Source organism: Perna viridis, chromosome 4 (assembly GCF_037379345.1).
Source record: "Perna viridis isolate PV_CMFRI_1.1 ecotype Kerala chromosome 4, ASM3737934v1, whole genome shotgun sequence".
NCBI classification, from domain to species: domain Eukaryota; kingdom Metazoa; phylum Mollusca; class Bivalvia; order Mytilida; family Mytilidae; genus Perna; species Perna viridis.
In genome coordinates, this window is record NC_142448.1 from 28,020,958 (window position 1) to 28,041,276 (window position 20,319).

The 20,319-nt window shown below is 33.0% G+C and overlaps 1 protein-coding gene across 4 annotated transcripts; it reads right to left on the reverse strand.

Moving 5' to 3' along the window:
- Window positions 1–331: 331 nt before the first annotated feature.
- Window positions 332–11,141, reverse strand: LOC148619593 (patched domain-containing protein 3-like). Of its 4 annotated transcripts, XM_088579681.1 has the most exons (9): window positions 10,965–11,110; window positions 10,413–10,596; window positions 8,612–8,863; window positions 6,857–6,921; window positions 6,358–6,424; window positions 5,294–5,506; window positions 3,973–4,744; window positions 2,881–3,081; window positions 332–2,183 (listed from the first exon to the last, which is right to left on the reverse strand). In XM_088579681.1, exons 5-9 carry the CDS (start codon window positions 6,361–6,363, stop codon window positions 748–750), a joined length of 2,628 nt encoding a protein of 875 aa, XP_088435807.1. In that variant the 5' UTR covers window positions 6,364–6,424; window positions 6,857–6,921; window positions 8,612–8,863; window positions 10,413–10,596; window positions 10,965–11,110; the 3' UTR covers window positions 332–747. The 4 variants fall into 4 exon arrangements, with proteins under 4 accessions (XP_088435807.1, XP_088435806.1, XP_088435805.1 ...); XM_088579680.1 differs by lacking the exon at window positions 8,612–8,863; XM_088579679.1 differs by lacking the exons at window positions 8,612–8,863; window positions 10,413–10,596 and having other exon boundaries at window positions 10,965–11,141.
- Window positions 11,142–20,319: the final 9,178 nt, after the last annotated feature.

Genomic DNA, 20,319 nt, shown 5'->3' on the forward strand with positions numbered 1-20,319 from the left:
AGACAGACTTCTCTTGTTTCACCTATAACTAGAGTAATGCTGTACCTCGCTGCTCTCATATCAACCGCCTCCCGATGATAAAATCATGTTTTATCGTCAAGCCATATCCACGTTAAAGTTAAAAAAGTTACTTTAACATGCAGGCAACCTGTTGTTCTTACACATACCTCGTCCTTTTTGTGCCATTTTTATAAGCTGAAAATTGATGTTGCGATGCCAGGGACTTACATTTACATGCTCATAAAATGAAACTGGAATGAGTCTAATAATAGCATTAAACCACGTAAATTGTAAATGACCATCAGGCTTAGGGCTTCTGCAGTATAGGATAACAAATTTAGAATTCTATTATTTGCGTACAAAAACTGTTAACAACAATACATATAAATTAGTAAAAAAACACTAACAATGGCTAATAAATCAAAATCATAGATAATTAACAACCAACAAAGCATCTCAAATCGACAATTTCTGTACATGTCCTCATTAGCGATGAACCAAGATTAAAGGACAGCCCAATTTCTGCGCCTTCATTTAAGTTTCCTGAAGAAGGGCGGTTGTAAGTTACGTTTTTTTTTACCCAAACCGAGCCGACTGCTTCGTACACTGTAACTGCATGATTATTTCAGTGGCTGAACCAAGCAAATCGTTAATTTCATCATCACAACTTGCATCTGTATTGACAGTTGATTCTATTCAGGGAAACAATTGACGTCCACATAATTCTTGTAGGTATGAAATGTTTTGTCAAGCAGTTGCATTATATTTAACATCATTTAGATCAATAGATGACGGTTTTGCACTTTTTCTAGTGACCCCAGCCTTAGAGGAGCCCGTCGCATTTTCAGTATTTTCGTTTTCGTGTTGGTAATGAGGTCCCACTAAAGATAGCAATACTGGTAGAAGTAGAACAGAGTAAATAAGTCCGAATACCATAACCATGAACATAACCTTAAAAAACGAGACGAAAATAAACGATTTTGAAAAGGCAAGCATGACGACGCCGAGTATGGTAGACAGTGCTCCGTTAAAGATCGGTCCTCCAGAATGATCGATGGCAACAGCTACTTTTTCGTTTCGCGTCTGTCCGTCTGCTTGGGCATATGCGTGACAAACATGAGTGGCAAAATCAACACAAAACCCGACACACATAATAATATGTATCATGGTTATTGAACTTAATGTTAGGCCCCAGAAATGCATGAAACCAATAACAGACGACATAATCATGACAACGGTTATAGTAATAAACAAAATCATTATCGGTAGAGGTAGAAATATAGTGGTAATTATGAAGACCACGGCGACGCAAATTCCGAGGGTTTGCATAGTTTGAGGGAAAATAGCAACAAACTGCTCTACAAATATGAAGTCTGGTGCATATGGAAACACAGGTAGTGACGACCTTTCGACAATTTCTCGTACGCGAAGCATCATATCAGCGCGATCACCTGACTTGACAATATTTTCCGTCAGTACATGAAATCGGGAAGCAGCTATAGTATTTCCGTCAATTGTGACATCATTTACATAAAGATTTCCGGCGGTGGTTGCCAGAAATGTTTGAAGTCCAGATATAAAATTTGCCTGGGACGAACTATCATAGTTTGCAGAGCTCATATACCCATCAAGCCAAGACAAGAAAAATGTGTCATCTATAAATGAATCGTTACGTAAATTGTCGCGGAGAGAGTTTATCGCCTGCACCGTTGATGTCAGCTTGTAATCGACACCAGACTGGACGTTTAAAGAAATGGTGCTTGATTGGGCATACAAAGTCGTCGAAATCTCATTATACGAGTAGAAGTATGAATCCGTGGTCACCAAATCTTTCAGATTAAAGTCTTCTTCGAAACTGATAGCACCATAGATAGATACACCAATAAAACCGACAAACAATACGATTATCACAACTTTCGCTATTTTGTTAAGAACAATTTTCGTAAGAAGTCGTTTGGGGTATTTTTCCAGTGGTCCTTCAATTTCTTCTCGCTTTTGATGCGGAGAACCAGTACAACAAAATAGAAAGCACTTTGATTTGACTTCTTTTTCGGCCTCTTCCCTTTTTGAAATTTTTCTACACGTGATGAAATGTCTGTTTGAAGATACCCTTTTTTCGTTCAGTGTCATACAACCCACATAGAAGGTGATGTAGTTCAAATAGCAAAACAATATCGCAGTTCCTGTAAATCAAAACAAAATGTCAGTTGACTTTAGATTAATTAAAACAAAACAAAAACAAAGACAAAAACAAACAAAGTGAAACACTAAACTCCCCTAAAAATATCTTAAACAAAACCCTCACTTCTAAAAAAAAACAAAAACAAAAACCATTGAACTCCTCTAAAAAAAAACTTTATATAAAACCCTCACGTCACACAGTTTACTGGTACGTTTTGTACATGTTATAAAATGAAATACTTATGTAGACACATTTCAAAGATCACATGCACTGTATAAAGTTCATTTAAACCAGTATCTTGTAAATATTTCCTAATAATACGTGTCTTGTCTAATTACAGCAGTTCACGTTACAGTTTAACCATATGTATATAACTTATCATACGATCTTTCAGACTTATTAGCAAACCAACAAAGCCACAGTTTACTGACACCAATGAATACGAAACCTTCTCGATTATTTGAGAACTGCTAGACTATTGTATTTTCCAGTTCAATAAAAGGATAACTAATATAATTAGAATAATAAAGCTAGTACCATGAAACAGAAAAATGAAAAATTGTGCTTATTCAGACGTTTATCAAAACATCTATTATTTTGAGAATGTATGTATAAATCCATCATTTTGAGTGTATTTATCAATCTATCATTTTTAGAGGGTATATAAATCTATCATTTCTAATTATATATACATTTACCTGTATACCAAGAGAAATAGCGAACTGCAGGAAACACAGACGAGGCTCCTGCACAGAAAGCGATGACATCAGTAATTGACGTAATGCTAATTGCGATTCCACTTGTTCTCATTAATTTTCCTATTCGTGTCTCTATTTCGTCTTTACATGACGTGGCTGCTAGACCCGACATCAGAATAAACATATCATCAACCCCAATACCTAAAACAAAGTGGCACAATATATCCCATCAGGAGCATAAGTTAACCCCCTTAATTGACTAGCGAAAATACGGTGTACCAGGCGAGCGCCATCTCATTCAGATTCTTTAAAGGCAGTTTTCGGTAGGTTTCTCAGGATTTTATGGGCACGTAGTGAACCCAAGACAACAAAAGTAGCGTATCACAACTTTTATATACCCTGCTTGAGTGAAATATCACACGTGTATGAAATAATAAAAAAAAATAAAATATTTAGCTTCGGAATAAAAAGCTAGATTTCTAAAAAGATGAATCTAGTATCTACCTTACATACATACTTGTTTTATCAAAAAACATTTGTAACAATCCTAGGAACAAACCAAAATGAACAAATTTTTGATATAATGAGAACCATTCGCAATTGTCACACATTAATAAATCTCCCGCTACCAAATATGCAGTCCTACTAATAAATAAATACTAAAAAAATCGTGTTTATATACTAGTCAAGCTGCTCCTGTAGTCAATGTTTTCGTTGTAAGTAATGCTATAGTATAAGTATATTCTAAACATGATATAAAAAATCTCTAATATTATTCTACGGCTACACGTGTACATTGTCAATGAGCCTATACATGTATCTGACTAGTGAAGATCTGACCGAGTTTGAAATGCGGAGAATATATTATATTTTTGTGTATTATCAGCTATTGTTTTTCTTCCGTCGTTATGACTTTTTTCGTCTTTCTAGGTTTAGATATTTAATTTTGTTGAAATAAGATCTCCTGTAGTTCTACTAATACATTAACAAATGCTCTAGTTTGATTTCTGTAGTTAAAAATAATGTGTACAATAATGGAACTATATTTAATGTAATGTGAAGATATATTAAAATATTAACACATTAATTTACCTATTATAAGAAAAGGCATGGTTCCAACAATACTGGCAAACTTCACACCTACGGCACTCACAAAGCCAAGACCAGCAACAATAGCAAGTCCAGTTGACAGAACAGCAGCCTGGCCGATGTTGTAACGATTAGACACCCCATTCCCTCCAAAAAGAACAAGCCCTGAAAATGTTATAATTAGGGAAAATGTGACAGCAAAGAAGGCAATATCACCAGCTATATTAGCATTCAGTTCTTCATCCAGGCTACCAGAATGAGCATATTCAAATGTTAATATGCTGCTTGAGTAAGACTTAATTCTTTGAAGGAAGGCGTATTCCCACTTCTTGGCAAGATCCAAGTCTGTGTTAGCTAGATTAAATCTGAATCTCACTGCAGTTGCACTCGAGAGGTACCCTCCAAGGGGAACAGCTTGTGCAAAAGTGTTTTCTATTGTAAATATTTCACCTGACGATGATGTAAATGTTGGATATGAAATAGTGCCAGCACCAAGTGCAGCATTAAAGTCAGTCTCCAAGATATATTCCCCATCGATGTAACACGAAGAAAACCGTTTCGCACACAGATCTGAGAAGGTGTAAGTATTTCCGCCGGAAGTGACATTTGTAGCCGTGACAAAGTCACGGACTGCTGAAAGTTCCACAAAACTTGCAGAATTCAGAATATTTCCTCCATCTTTCCTTTGTGCAATTACTACAGCATTGTTGTCAAGATAAATTAAACTCTGTGCGTAATAGTTTGTTGATGTGTCAACATTGAACATACCAATAAGCTGAAATACAACGGTTTCTTTCTTAATTATATATTTTAAAGAAATCAAAAATAAATCTTGTATGAATGTATTTTCTTAAAGTAAAAAAATCTAATGATATCATAGTTATTTAGTCTTAAATATTATTCTGTCCTTGTTATTCGTAGCTGAATAAAAACGGACTAAGGTTGAATCGCGAAAAAATGCCTTGCACCCAAAAACTGCTTATAGTATAAGCATCGTGACTACTTCATAAAATAAATAATTACGCGTACGTATACAAACAAAAACAGGAATCAAAAGATCTCGCACTTTTTCAGGGTGCATGTGCCCATATCTAAATTAATAAGAGCACGAGAAGTGTTATAAATCCGGAAAATATGTAAGCTACATTCTCGCCAAAATATGATAATTAACAAGTTAGGATAAATCACATGCACATTTTACTATAAAACCAAAAATTAAAGTCTACACAATACAATTTCATATCCTGTTATCTTCAAAAATGAGTCGACCATGAGTTGCTATTTATAAGCACAATTTTATACATTTAGAACATACTGAACTTACCAGCTCTCGATGTTTCATGGAGGTGCTGTCTGTTGGGGCATACTGCTCCAAGCCCTCTTCACGTGTGAGTGTGATTAACCCTATTCCAAACCCTATATCTACCACCAAAACAAAGATGATCGCATGCCAGGGATGTCTCGCGATAAACCGGCCATATTTTTCAAAAGCTCCTCCAACATTTTCTTCAACTTTTCGATGGAGGCGGTAAAAACACTAAAAAAAATAATTATGTTACTGATTTGACAAAGAGAAGTCAGTTGGTAATTTGGTCATAATCCCAAATACATTGTAATAACTGACTTGGTTTAAGTTTTGATTTTTCTTGCTGAATATGATACATAAAAAAGTGATGTCATTTTTTTAAGACAAATTGGTTGCTATACAATATTTGCAAAGCAATCGGCAACATGTTATGGAAAATAATCATAAGAATCGTAATATGTATGATGTATCCAAATACATCTCACTCTTTCCCAATTTCCCCACCTTTGGCCATCCAATACAAAAAACTTCATTTAAACGAATCGTCATGGTTTCTGGCTAACATCTGCAATCAGCATATTTACATATCCAACACAAGCACATCAATCATTTAGTCTTGTGGGTGCATGAGTGTGTAAGTGTGTGTGTCTCTCTCTGTGTGAGTGTGTGTGGAGAATTGCAACTTTAATTTGCTGTTTGGCAGTATAGCATTTCACTCTTTGAGGATTATCATGTGGAGATCGTTTCATTCAGTTAGGCAGAGACCGTTTTCTTCTCGGAGGAAGGGGGGGGCTTTGATTTTATATTGATTTAGAATTTCTTTTCGGCAGCAGCCAAAGCTATTTATTTTTTTGGAAATTTTACATTGCTAAGTAATGGGGAAAATATTGAATCAGAATTTTTTTTCTGACCATTGCTGAGTAAAAAAAAATGGTTCAGATTTTGAATATTTTTTTCAAAATAATCTCAGCCCCCATATAAATATGTTCGGTGCCATTAGCCTCGAATTTACATATGTATCAAAAGAAAACCGTCCTTCCTACCATTATCTAATGATAAAACCATTTGATTTAGTAACATACCGACATCCTGGAAGGTTATCTTTCTTGAAATTCTTCGTTTTATTAGTTATGACACCATTTAGAAAACCTGTATAAAATAATCATTAACAGTAGTAGTTATTTACAAGGCAAGGAGTTAAATATAGCTATATAAAGATCCAAGGGGTATATATCGGCAAGAAAAAAAAGAATACTGAAGCGTCAATAGTGGGACAATTCATATATATATCCAAATCCATGTACATGACATGAACGTGGAAATAGGAATCAGAAACGATAATATACATACACAATACATTATATATTATACTGAAAATAGGGAAAACAAAACGTAACACCATACGTGTAACTAAAGAACTAGCAATGTAAGAGTTTATGTTAACTTTAAAGTCTCATTTAATGTAAATTAATTAGGTATATAAATGTGTTTGTCCTTCCTGTATTTAAGTTGTGCAACAATTTTAACAACAAATTTCAATTGAATAATGAAAAAATGAAGCAATTAATTACAATTACTTACCGTACCGTAATTCTTTTTAAACATCACATCAATATAATTCCGGGATTGTATCGTGACGGATTTATCTGAAAGAAACTATTGATTAATACCACAACGGATACAATAAAAATCATTTCCATGGTAATAGATATTAAACCAATTCTTCCTATCATGTTTCATCTTTGTCAGGTATCCTACAGTCAAATCTTTAATAAAAAGTAAAAAAAAAACATTTGTACAGACTTTCAGCGCTTAAAGACATTAACAATTAATTTAACCACACACCTGTTTCAAATACTACAAAACGCCCTACTAAACTCCATGCTCAGTTATCCCGTATTATCTCGATCTGAAATTATTTTTTTAGGTTGGGAACATGATACTTTTGTGTTCCTGTTTACCTCGTATCATATAAATAAACCTATTATCCCAGGTCACTACCCTGAGAAAAAATACAAGACAGGGTCAGAAGTTCATGGATACTGTACATGGCTTGAAACTTCACAATCCAAGTTACACTGTAAGCGAAAGACACAGATAGTGGGTTGGATATGCAAAATTTTGTATTTTTTTTGGTTTTGTAATTGACTGAAATGGTAAAAAAACGAAAAAAAAAATACATCGAGAACACTATAGAAACTTTTGAAGAAAGAGAAATGTCATGATTCTTTGACCTATTCATATTTAGTTGATTTGTTAAGGACCTTTGAACATGTATTCAGAGTCATCTGATTTTGGTACAGAACAATCCCTGTGTTCATTTGTCTTAAAATGGGATAAACATAATAACTGAATTTAAGAAAAAATTGGTGGATTAAATTTACACTGTGTCACCCATATCATAGGAGCTGCCTAGTTTATACATGGATTGTCTTGGAATGTTACTATAGTAATTTCAATGCTATTGCAACCAAATGTTTAAACCCTGTAGGACATTTGCGAGCAATATTACCAAACTCTACTATATAAAAGCTATTTATATAATATTACATCTAAGTACTTGTAATGACACATCGAAGATACGTATCCATGATTACAGAAAATTCTTATCAAATGTAATGAAACCACATGTATATGCAAATGACCAGGTGTTGATACTAAATTAATTAGAAAATGCAAAAAATTAACTTTGTCACCAAGAACTAGAATGTGTAATGAGGGTCTTGATAAGTTGTGTTTATCATATCTATAGCCTTCTCAATGTAGTTAGTTAAGCTAAAATTAATGACACATTGCTATGCTATGTTGAGAAGGGGTCTTTTTCCTCAAAGTTGTAAATTGTCAATAAAAGGTTATAATTTGTTAATTATTGCTTTCCATATACGTATCATTTAACCAGTGAAAAGGATCTGGGATTTGATATTACAATAAACACTCCCTGTCACCATCCATATCAACATCGGTATATAAATGTCTCATTCTGTTTATGTATAATCACGATAATTATGACAAGACAAAACAATCTTTCACAATGCTTCTTCTGCAAAATTAAAAATGAACTGCCGTGGACAGAAATTAAATTTATGATTGTATAACTCACGACCCTTTGGTGAAAGTGACACTTTTTTTACGTAACAACAAACCCAGAAATTAAATACTTTACCACAATGTATAATTTTATTCAAAATAGATATCAAACCGATTCTTCCTACCATATTTCATCTTTGTCAATTATCATACAGTCAAATCTTTAATAAAAATAAAAAAAAAAACAAAAAAAACATTTGTACAGACTTTTAGCGCTTAAATACATTAACAATTAATTTAACCACACACCTGTTTCAAATACTACAAAACGCCCCACTAAACTCCATGCTCAGTTATCCCGTATTATCTCGATCTGAAATTATTTTTTTAGGTTGGGAACATGATACTTTTGTGTTCGTGTTTACCTCGTATCATATAAATAAACCTATTATCCCAGGTCACTACCCTGCCTAATTCTATTGTCCAAGAGAAAAAATACAAGACAGGGTCAGAAGTTCATGGATACTGTACATGGCTTGAAACTTCACAATCCAAGTTACACTGTAAGCGAAAGACACAGATAGTGGGTTGGATATGCAGAATTTTGTAATTTTTTTGGTTTTGTAATTAAGTGAAATGGTAAAAAAACGAAGAAAAAAATACATCGAGAACACTATAGAAACTTTTGAAGAAAGAGAAATGTCATGATTCTTTGACCTATTCATATTTAGTTGATTTGTTAAGGACCTTTGAACATGTATTCAGAGTCATCTGATTTTGGTACAGAACAATCCCTGTGTTCATTTGTCTTAAAATGGGATAAACATAATAACTGAATTTAAGAAAAAATTGGTGGAATAAAATTTACACTGTGTCACCCATATCATAGGAGCTGCCTAGTTTATACATGGATTGTCTTGGAATGTTACTATAGTAATTTCAATGCTATTGCAACCAAATGTTTAAACCCTGTAGGACATTTGCGAGCAATATTACCAAACTCTACTATATAAAAGCTATTTATATAATATTACATCTAAGTACTTGTAATGACACATCGAAGATACGTATCCATGATTACAGAAAATTCTTATCAAATGTAATGAAACCACATGTATATGCAAATGACCAGGTGTTGATACTAAATTAATTAGAAAATGCAAAAAATGAACTTTGTCACCAAGAACTAGAATGTGTAATAAGCGTCTTGCTAAGTTGTGTTAATCATATCTATAGCCTTCTCAATGTAGTTAGTTAAGCTAAAATTAATGACACATTGCTATGCTATGTTGAGAAGGGGTCTTTTTCCTCAAAGTTGTAAATTGTCAATAAAAGGTTGTAATTTGTTAATTATTGCTTTCCATATACGTATCATTTAACCAGTGAAAAGGATCTGGGATTTGATATTACAATAAACACTCCCTGTCACCATCCATATCAACATCGGTATATAAATGTCTCATTCTGTTTATGTATAATCACGATAATTATGACAAGACAAAACAATCTTTCACAATGCTTCTTCTGCAAAATTAAAAATGAACTGCCGTGGACAGAAATTAAATTCATGATTGTATAACTCACGACCCTTTGGTGAAAGTGACTCTTTTTTTACGTAACAACAAACCCAGAAATTAAATACTTTACCACAATGTATAATTTTATTCAAAATTAGACGAAACCCTCTCAGTACATAATCTAATACTCCCAAAGGAACATGACTTATTAATGAATGGACAATGACTTAGACACAGAACTAATCCAGTGAGCACTACAGGACACAAGCAGAGCCCTTAGTAAACTAGAATGATGAATTAGTAGACGAAAACCACGTTTAAAAATACAAATAAAATATGAATAAAACAAAAATAATTGAAAAATATGAGCCCAAATTTCCGGTTTACGGCCTTCGCCAGGAGCAAAAAGTATTGGGAAGAAAACTGTCAATCCCTACCACAATGATCGTTATGAAAAATGCGTCAAGTTCAAGATGAAAATTTCTAAAACGAAAAGCAGTTGAAAACCGGGTTATGGTGAATAAATAATGCGGGTTTTGACATTCAATCCAAAGGGATGGCCAGTCCCAAGAAAGCTGATGATAGGAACTTACGTTGTTTTTCGCCTGAACATGTTTTCAAAAGGACGTTTACTTTCATGTCGTCAACTCTGTGGTTTGCCTCCCGGCGTCTAGTGGCACTCTTGAAAGAACTCGTAACATGGTGCGCATTTAGACTTCTTCCCTTTCTACATGCAGTAATCGTTGAATACTGACGACATGTTTTGGTCTCTATGGACTATGGATTTAAAGTTTAGTTAACTATGTCCTCTCAACTACATGTATTTACGTCGGTATATAAACATTGACAAAGCGTTAAAAAAGTACAATACATGTACTAGTTTAACATTATCTGTTCATCTCTTAACTTGTTTCCAATCGACCAAATATGTCAAATCTGATTTACTCTCTTATAACTTTGATAGCATCATGAATTGGCTTTAATCAAGGACTTTAACATATGAAAATAAATTACTTATGCCGACAAGGACGTTTATATACATTATGTATCTACCTAAACGGTCAACGGGGCCGATCAACAGATCGATGGTTTGCTTTTACATGAATTATTGGTATTGATTATCGGATTTATGCATACAGTCTTACCTTCTTAACAAGTTATCAACCATTTTTTTCATCTCGGTTATACGCACTGAAATAAAAGATCCACCAAAAACAAAAAAGGTACTGGGTGCCATTAATACCATTAAGAAGTGCCCCCTCCATAGTAATTACTGCTATGTAATGTTTACATCCGGTATACAACTGTCTCGCCACGTGATTGTTCGCAATTAGAATGGCATAACCAGATTGATAACATGGACGTACTTACCATAAAAAAATATATATATACCAACCAGTGATACAAACGGCTACCAAAACTGATTTTTTATGTTTCGAGGGAGATAATTGTACTTAAAATTTTCAAATATTTTACATTTGTACATGGAACTATCCAACCATGGACGATTGGCGCTTTTTAAAACAAGACCGAAATCATTGTCGAAAAAATGTAATAGTAATGACCCGGGGTTAATTGTAGGTTAAATGTTATAAACAGGTAGTATTTAAACTATGTGTACATATATATTATCAAAACGGTCACGTTTTTTTTTTCAATCTTTTTCAATCAAGAGTGGTTTAAAAATCATGCAGGGATCGAGTGAGTTACGGGTCGAAAGGACTTGACGCATTTTTTATATGTTGTTGCACATGCTTCAGAGTGCTAATTTTATTTGATAGTTTCTTTTGTTTTCTTGCTACATGTATTTCTACACCTGCCAAGGAAAATGCTTGGAATGCACTATATAATAATTTTCTTTTAAAGAGCAGTAGCTGATCTGAATTTGCCAACACATATTTATTATAAATTTCACCTCAAATATCCACTGTTGATTCCATTTCCAAATTACAGTGCAACTATATATTTAGTACTGCATTAATTTTTTTTATCATCTACATACATCTACACACGATAGCGTCGCTATTGGGAACTTTCAGTTTCGAGCTATCATTTTGCGTCCGTTATAGTTCGTACCACCTTGAGAGTTCTTAAAATGATATTTCATTAAATCTTCCCAGTACAACTACACACAAAAAACGTTAAAGTTTGAGGGTTTAAAAAAGTTTCGAAAAATATAAAGTAATATAAGAAAAAAACAGGGTTACGTATTCGATGAAAGAATGAAAAGAAAGGCGTTGGAGATATTTTGAAATGTTTCGATACTATCAAAGCAACTGGTCCTGATTTGATCAGCGCCAGGATTCTAAAAGAAGCGTCATTAGAGTTTAAGTACCCATTATGCAGTTTGTTTAATATATCGATTATCGATTGCTTAGTTTCCGAATAATTGCAAACAAGCACATGTAAGCCCCGTTTTCAAAAATGGGAATCCTAGTAAAGTTCCCTGCTTTGCATCATTTCAAAATGTATTGAACGCTGTGTTTATAAATATATACACCATTTTCTTTTAGATCAGAATGTTATTACTCTTTACCAGTCGGGCTTCACTCGTGGTGACTCAGCAGTTAACCAACTTGTTTATATTACAAATGAGTTTGGTAGGGCATTAGATAGCGAGAAGGAAGTTCGTGTAGTATTTTGCGATATTAGCAAAGCTTTTGATCGTGTTTGGCTTAAGGGGTTATTATTCAAGCTGTAAAAATATGGAATTTCTGGCAATTTATTGAATTGAGTTAAAATTATCTCACAGGCAGGAGACAGAGAATAGTTCTTAACGGGGAAAAGACCCTGAAATGTAAAATTTTACATAATTTGTCTTAGCTTCTATTTATTAACATAAAAGATTAAAAATACACACAGAATCTGATCATACGGAATATATATCGATCTATGCACGACGGAATCAACAATTGTAAACTGATAATGACGTAATAATGACGCATACTTATGTCTAACACTAAATCCCCTTACAAAAGGCTGATTTTGTACATAAAAGTTTGTCTTTTATAAATGGCCTAGACATTGGTTTCAATTTTTACCGCATTCATGGCATATACATTTAGGAAAGATTTATCCTAAATTTGGAGACCTTAAACCGCTTAAGGCAGATCAGGTGCATTTTCATTATTGTACTTTAATCTTTAAAGTTGCACTTTTAAAGCAAATTTTAAAACACCCATTATATATATAATAGTTCTATTGTTATTTACAAAATAATCAAATATTTTTTTCAAATAATTTGTGATAAAAAAAACTGAAATATGACTCTAGCTCACTATTCACTGCGCAATGAAACCATTTCATTTTTGTAAATTTCCAAGTTATCATGCTTAAAAAGAGGAGTTGTAGTAATTTTCACAAGTATGCTGGTGTCACTTACATGCTTATCAAAATACTTGTTATTATGTTCCCCAAACGAAGTGAAGGACTATATTGGTTTTGTTCCTTTCTTTTCTTATAATTTTTTCTTCTTTCTCCAGAACTTTTGTTCGAGAGTATTTTCAGAAGTGGCTATACAGAATGGAACCAAATTTTGCACTCACTGACACAAATCGGCTACTATTTGAAGTTGCGCAATGACATACTAAGAAATCCAACATGGCCGCCATTTCAAGATGACCACCGCTTTAAGACGGAAGACAAAATTATAATGAATACCAAAGGTTCTGCTTAAGCCTTTACCGTCAAATAGGTAGTCAGACAAGCAGAATGATAATCAGCATTACCAAGTAAGGATTTATTGGAAATCCTGAACAACATTTATCAATGAACCGTAAAGCAACCACCTCAAGACCATTCATTCTCTCATCAGAAAGCAGTTTGTGTAATGTTTTATATTTTTGTGAGTTTTCCTCTTACATATAAAGCAATGAAACATTGGAGGTGGTACTGCACTATGAATGGCTTTGAGGACACATCGGACTCCTTAAAATCTACAAGAGCATAAAATGCAAGGAATCTGCGTAAAGCAGATGAACGAAACAAACTATCACGTCCAGGTTTTGATGCTTTCAAAGTTTCTTATCAGTTTCGTCTTTTCAAATAACACATTTGTCAAAATTAATCGCAAAATGCGTTTGTTTCGCATCGGTATCAAAACTGTTCATCAATATTAATGTACTAATCAAACGCACCAAATATACAAACACACCGAACAACAACATTAATAATCGCCAAATTACAACTTAAGGCTAAAAACCACTAATTCCACTTCCCATAGGCTTCTATGCTAATTTCACAATATTCAATGGCTTCTCTGGACTTTACCTTAAATTTAACCTGCAGATGACTATATATCAGCATGATTCTACATATGTCAGCTCACAATCCTCAGAATGGCATGTGGGGTTAGCAGACTTGCAGTGCAGTACTGGTCACCGGAAGTGAAGGGTCTATAAATAGCATGGGAAATCCCAGTGTTTTCACAAGATAGGGGTATATTTAAAAATCATTATGGAGATTAGGCTTCACATCACAAGAAGCAAAATGCACCTATAAAATGTACAGAAATGTTTTTCCTTTCAGAAACTGTTTAAATTTTTAAAATAAGATGAGAACTTTTTTCACAGCACTATGAGGAACAGGGGTAATTTCTGCGTAGGACTATTTTTGCGTACGTTCCAAATGCTCATTGGTTGAATTGGTGGTCTGTAACCTAAAGGGTCACTTTTTGTCTTAGAAAAAATAAATAACTATACAGGTATCTTCCTACACACATACTGAATGCATTTGCAAAGTTTCAGTGAAATGTGACAAGCACTTTTTTAAATATTGGATTTTTAAATATAGGGTAACCAAGTTGTGCGAGCAAAAAAGTGAAAATATTCTACCATACTGAAATGCATTAAATATTTGCAAAGAACTTTTTCTGACTTTTCAAATAAAAAATATCAATCACAACTTGTTTTTTAACAATATTAATGAAGAAATAGTTTTAAAAGTAATCATTTTCTGAGAAATTGGTCTATTTTTAAAAATTTATTTCTGACATGCCTCCCCCTTTTTCTTGATCACATGTCAAAAATCCTAAATCTTTAAATTTTCACAAAAGGTGATATATTTGGCTTTAAATTTGTAAATACAGTGTTTTCACATTAAAACATGACCAGTAAAGGGCACCTAAAGCAAAAAAAGTGCTCAATAATGGATTTTCCATGTTGCCATAGGGGAATGCTTATATGGCCTTAACCGCAGTAATGAAAGTGAGTTTTTCCTCATTTCTAACCTAATTTTTGCTCAAATCTACACAAAACTTGATTTCAAGTGCTTATTACTACCATATTTAGGTAAATATAGCCCTCAAAGTTTAATATTTGATATTTTTACTAAATTTTCTACACTTTTTACAAGATAGGACATCAAAATCAGCCAAAAAGACCAATTTTCCATAATTTGGACCTATAACTTAAAAAAATGCATATTTTGAAGGATTTTTGTAGTGTATTCCTCTCATGGCAAAGTTAACAAGATCTTCAAGTAGTTTAAAGCTATTTCAAGAAACTTTTCATTTTGCCATGGCTTCAACTTAAGGCTAAAAACCACTAATTCCACTTCCCATAGGCTTCTATGCTAATTTCACAATATTCAATGGCTTCTCTGGACTTTACCTTAACTTTAACCTGCAGATGACTATATATCAGCATGATTCTACATATGTCAGCTCACAATCCTCAGAATGGCATGTGGGGTTAGCAGACTTGCAGTGCAGTACTGGTCACCGGAAGTGAAGGGTCTATAAATAGCATGGGAAATCCCAGTGTTTTCACAAGATAGGGGTATATTTAAAAATCATTATGGAGATTAGGCTTCACATCACAAGAAGCAAAATGCACCTATAAAATGTACAGAAATGTTTTTCCTTTCAGAAACTGTTTAAATTTTTAAAATAAGATGAGAACTTTTTTCACAGCACTATGAGGAACAGGGGTAATTTCTGCGTAGGACTATTTTTGCGTACGTTCCAAATGCTCATTGGTTGAATTGGTGGTCTGTAACCTAAAGGGTCACTTTTTGTCTTAGAAAAAATAAATAACTATACAGGTATCTTCCTACACACATACTGAATGCATTTGCAAAGTTTCAGTGAAATGTGACAAGCACTTTTTTAAATATTGGATTTTTAAATATAGGGTAACCAAGTTGTGCGAGCAAAAAAGTGAAAATATTCTACCATACTGAAATGCATTAAATATTTGCAAAGAACTTTTTCTGACTTTTCAAATAAAAAATATCAATCACAACTTGTTTTTTAACAATATTAATGAAGAAATAGTTTTAAAAGTAATCATTTTCTGAGAAATTGGTCTATTTTTAAAAATTTATTTCTGACATGCCTCCCCCTTTTTCTTGATCACATGTCAAAAATCCTAAATCTTTAAATTTTCACAAAAGGTGATATATTTGGCTTTAAATTTGTAAATACAGTGTTTTCACATTAAAACATGACCAGTAAAGGGCACCTAAAGCAAAAAAAGTGCTCAATAATGGATTTTCCATGTTGCCATAGGGGAATGCTTATATGGCCTTAACCGCAGTAATGAAAGTGAGTTTTTCCTCATTTCTAACCTAATTTTTGCTCAAATCTACACAAAACTTGATTTCAAGTGCTTATTACTACCATATTTAGGTAAATATAGCCCTCAAAGTTTAATATTTGATATTTTTACTAAATTTTCTACACTTTTTACAAGATAGGACATCAAAATCAGCCAAAAAGACCAATTTTCCATAATTTGGACCTATAACTTAAAAAAATGCATATTTTGAAGGATTTTTGTAGTGTATTCCTCTCATGGCAAAGTTAACAAGATCTTCAAGTAGTTTAAAGCTATTTCAAGAAACTTTTCATTTTGCCATGGCTTCAACTTAAGGCTAAAAACCACTAATTCCACTTCCCATAGGCTTCTATGCTAATTTCACAATATTCAATGGCTTCTCTGGACTTTACCTTAACTTTAACCTGCAGATGACTATATATCAGCATGATTCTACATATGTCAGCTCACAATCCTCAGAATGGCATGTGGGGTTAGCAGACTTGCAGTGCAGTACTGGTCACCGGAAGTGAAGGGTCTATAAATAGCATGGGAAATCCCAGTGTTTTCACAAGATAGGGGTATATTTAAAAATCATTATGGAGATTAGGCTTCACATCACAAGAAGCAAAATGCACCTATAAAATGTACAGAAATGTTTTTCCTTTCAGAAACTGTTTAAATTTTTAAAATAAGATGAGAACTTTTTTCACAGCACTATGAGGAACAGGGGTAATTTCTGCGTAGGACTATTTTTGCGTACGTTCCAAATGCTCATTGGTTGAATTGGTGGTCTGTAACCTAAAGGGTCACTTTTTGTCTTAGAAAAAATAAATAACTATACAGGTATCTTCCTACACACATACTGAATGCATTTGCAAAGTTTCAGTGAAATGTGACAAGCACTTTTTTAAATATTGGATTTTTAAATATAGGGTAACCAAGTTGTGCGAGCAAAAAAGTGAAAATATTCTACCATACTGAAATGCATTAAATATTTGCGAAGAACTTTTTCTGACTTTTCAAATAAAAAATATCAATCACAACTTGTTTTTTAACAATATTAATGAAGAAATAGTTTTAAAAGTAATCATTTTCTGAGAAATTGGTCTATTTTTAAAAATTTATTTCTGACATGCCTCCCCCTTTTTCTTGATCACATGTCAAAAATCCTAAATCTTTAAATTTTCACAAAAGGTGATATATTTGGCTTTAAATTTGTAAATACAGTGTTTTCACATTAAAACATGACCAGTAAAGGGCACCTAAAGCAAAAAAAGTGCTCAATAATGGATTTTCCATGTTGCCATAGGGGAATGCTTATATGGCCTTAACCGCAGTAATGAAAGTGAGTTTTTCCTCATTTCTAACCTAATTTTTGCTCAAATCTACACAAAACTTGATTTCAAGTGCTTATTACTACCATATTTAGGTAAATATAGCCCTCAAAGTTTAATATTTGATATTTTTACTAAATTTTCTACACTTTTTACAAGATAGGACATCAAAATCAGCCAAAAAGACCAATTTTCCATAATTTGGACCTATAACTTAAAAAAATGCATATTTTGAAGGATTTTTGTAGTGTATTCCTCTCATGGCAAAGTTAACAAGATCTTCAAGTAGTTTAAAGCTATTTCAAGAAACTTTTCATTTTGCCATGGCTTCATCTTAATAAAGGGTCACTTTTTGTCTTAGAAAAAATAAATAACTATACAGGTATCTTCCTACACACATACTGAATGCATTTGCAAAGTTTCAGTGAAATGTGACAAGCACTTTTTTAAATATTTGATTTTTAAATATAGGGTAACCAAGTTGTGCGAGCAAAAAAGTGAAAATATTCTACCATACTGAAATGCATTAAATATTTGCAAAGAACTTTTTCTGACTTTTCAAATAAAAAATATCAATCACAACTTGTTTTTTAACAATATTAATGAAGAAATAGTTTTAAAAGTAATCATTTTCTGAGAAATTGGTCTATTTTTAAAAATTTATTTCTGACATGCCTCCCCCTTTTTCTTGATCACATGTCAAAAATCCTAAATCTTTAAATTTTCACAAAAGGTGATATATTTGGCTTTAAATTTGTAAATACAGTGTTTTCACATTAAAACATGACCAGTAAAGGGCACCTAAAGCAAAAAAAGTGCTCAATAATGGATTTTCCATGTTGCCATAGGGGAATGCTTATATGGCCTTAACCGCAGTAATGAAAGTGAGTTTTTCCTCATTTCTAACCTAATTTTTGCTCAAATCTACACAAAACTTGATTTCAAGTGCTTATTACTACCATATTTAGGTAAATATAGCCCTCAAAGTTTAATATTTGATATTTTTACTAAATTTTCTACACTTTTTACAAGATAGGACATCAAAATCAGCCAAAAAGACCAATTTTCCATAATTTGGACCTATAACTTAAAAAAATGCATATTTTGAAGGATTTTTGTAGTGTATTCCTCTCATGGCAAAGTTAACAAGATCTTCAAGTAGTTTAAAGCTATTTCAAGAAACTTTTCATTTTGCCATGGCTTCAACTTAAGGCTAAAAACCACTAATTCCACTTCCCATAGGCTTCTATGCTAATTTCACAATATTCAATGGCTTCTCTGGACTTTACCTTAACTTTAACCTGCAGATGACTATATATCAGCATGATTCTACATATGTCAGCTCACAATCATCAGAATGGCATGTGGGGTTAGCAGACTTGCAGTGCAGTACTGGTCACCGGAAGTGAAGGGTCTATAAATAGCATGGGAAATCCCAGTGTTTTCACAAGATAGGGGTATATTTAAAAATCATTATGGAGATTAGGCTTCACATCACAAGAAGCAAAATGCACCTATAAAATGTACAGAAATGTTTTTCCTTTCAGAAACTGTTTAAATTTTTAAAATAAGATGGTTGAATTGGTGGTCTTTAACCTAAAACAACCCGGAAAACAATACGGAACTATGAAAACAAATCAAGCGAATGAAAAAATGCGTGTAAACTTGTAACTGTAACAACCAACTGACTTCAAAGAGCAATTACAAAATCGCAAAATTTGACCTTGAAAGTAAAATCAAATCGGATTCGGGAAAAGTTTGTAAAATACTTGGAATCACATTATGACAAATCGCAGCACTTTCATAAAAATATTTCACTTCATGAATTATTTAAAAATCATTGTTTTATTTTGAATCACGCATCGTTGCTTTTGCTTTAATCGTAAAAAATCACTTTCAATAAGCCTTTAATTAATTGAAGCGAGGTGAAAAGGATTTAAAACAAACACTATAAATTTACACAACTTTCGACAGGTGTACATGTATTCAATTCTGTACGTGTTCCTTTCACAAATTAACGAGACGATAGTCCGATGTGTGTATTGACAGGTTTTGAATAAAAAACGATTTCAAAATATAGACTTTTCATAAAATCTTTGTCGAATCGTACGTGGGGTCGTTAAGGTGTTATACTTAAATGGTATCTAAATTCCTAAAGGGACCACTTTTGATACTTTACGACATTATGCGTGACAGTTGAATAATCAATTAACTATCTAAAACAATAAAATTCCATGTGACTTTTAGGTAATTTAAACTGTTTAATTAGACGACCTTTTTAATCTCCGCCGCTCGGCTACACCGTCCGCCATTAAATTATGGAATAAATTGCCTCATTGTATACACGATTCCAAATCTTTAAACATGTTTAAAGACTGTTTTTTTTTTCGCAACCTAGTGGATTCACAGAATTGCGCTTGCGGCAGAAGTGAATCAATCTCTCATTTCTTATTACATTGTGATAGATATCGAGAACTTCGCAATGAGATACTATTTTCCCTAAATTTACCAGTTATGTTAAATACCGATAATTTACTTTTTGGTTCTGATCAGATGACCGATGATCAAAATAAGCAAGTGTTTATCACGGTGCAGAAATTTATTCTTAAGAGTAAGAGATTCATCAA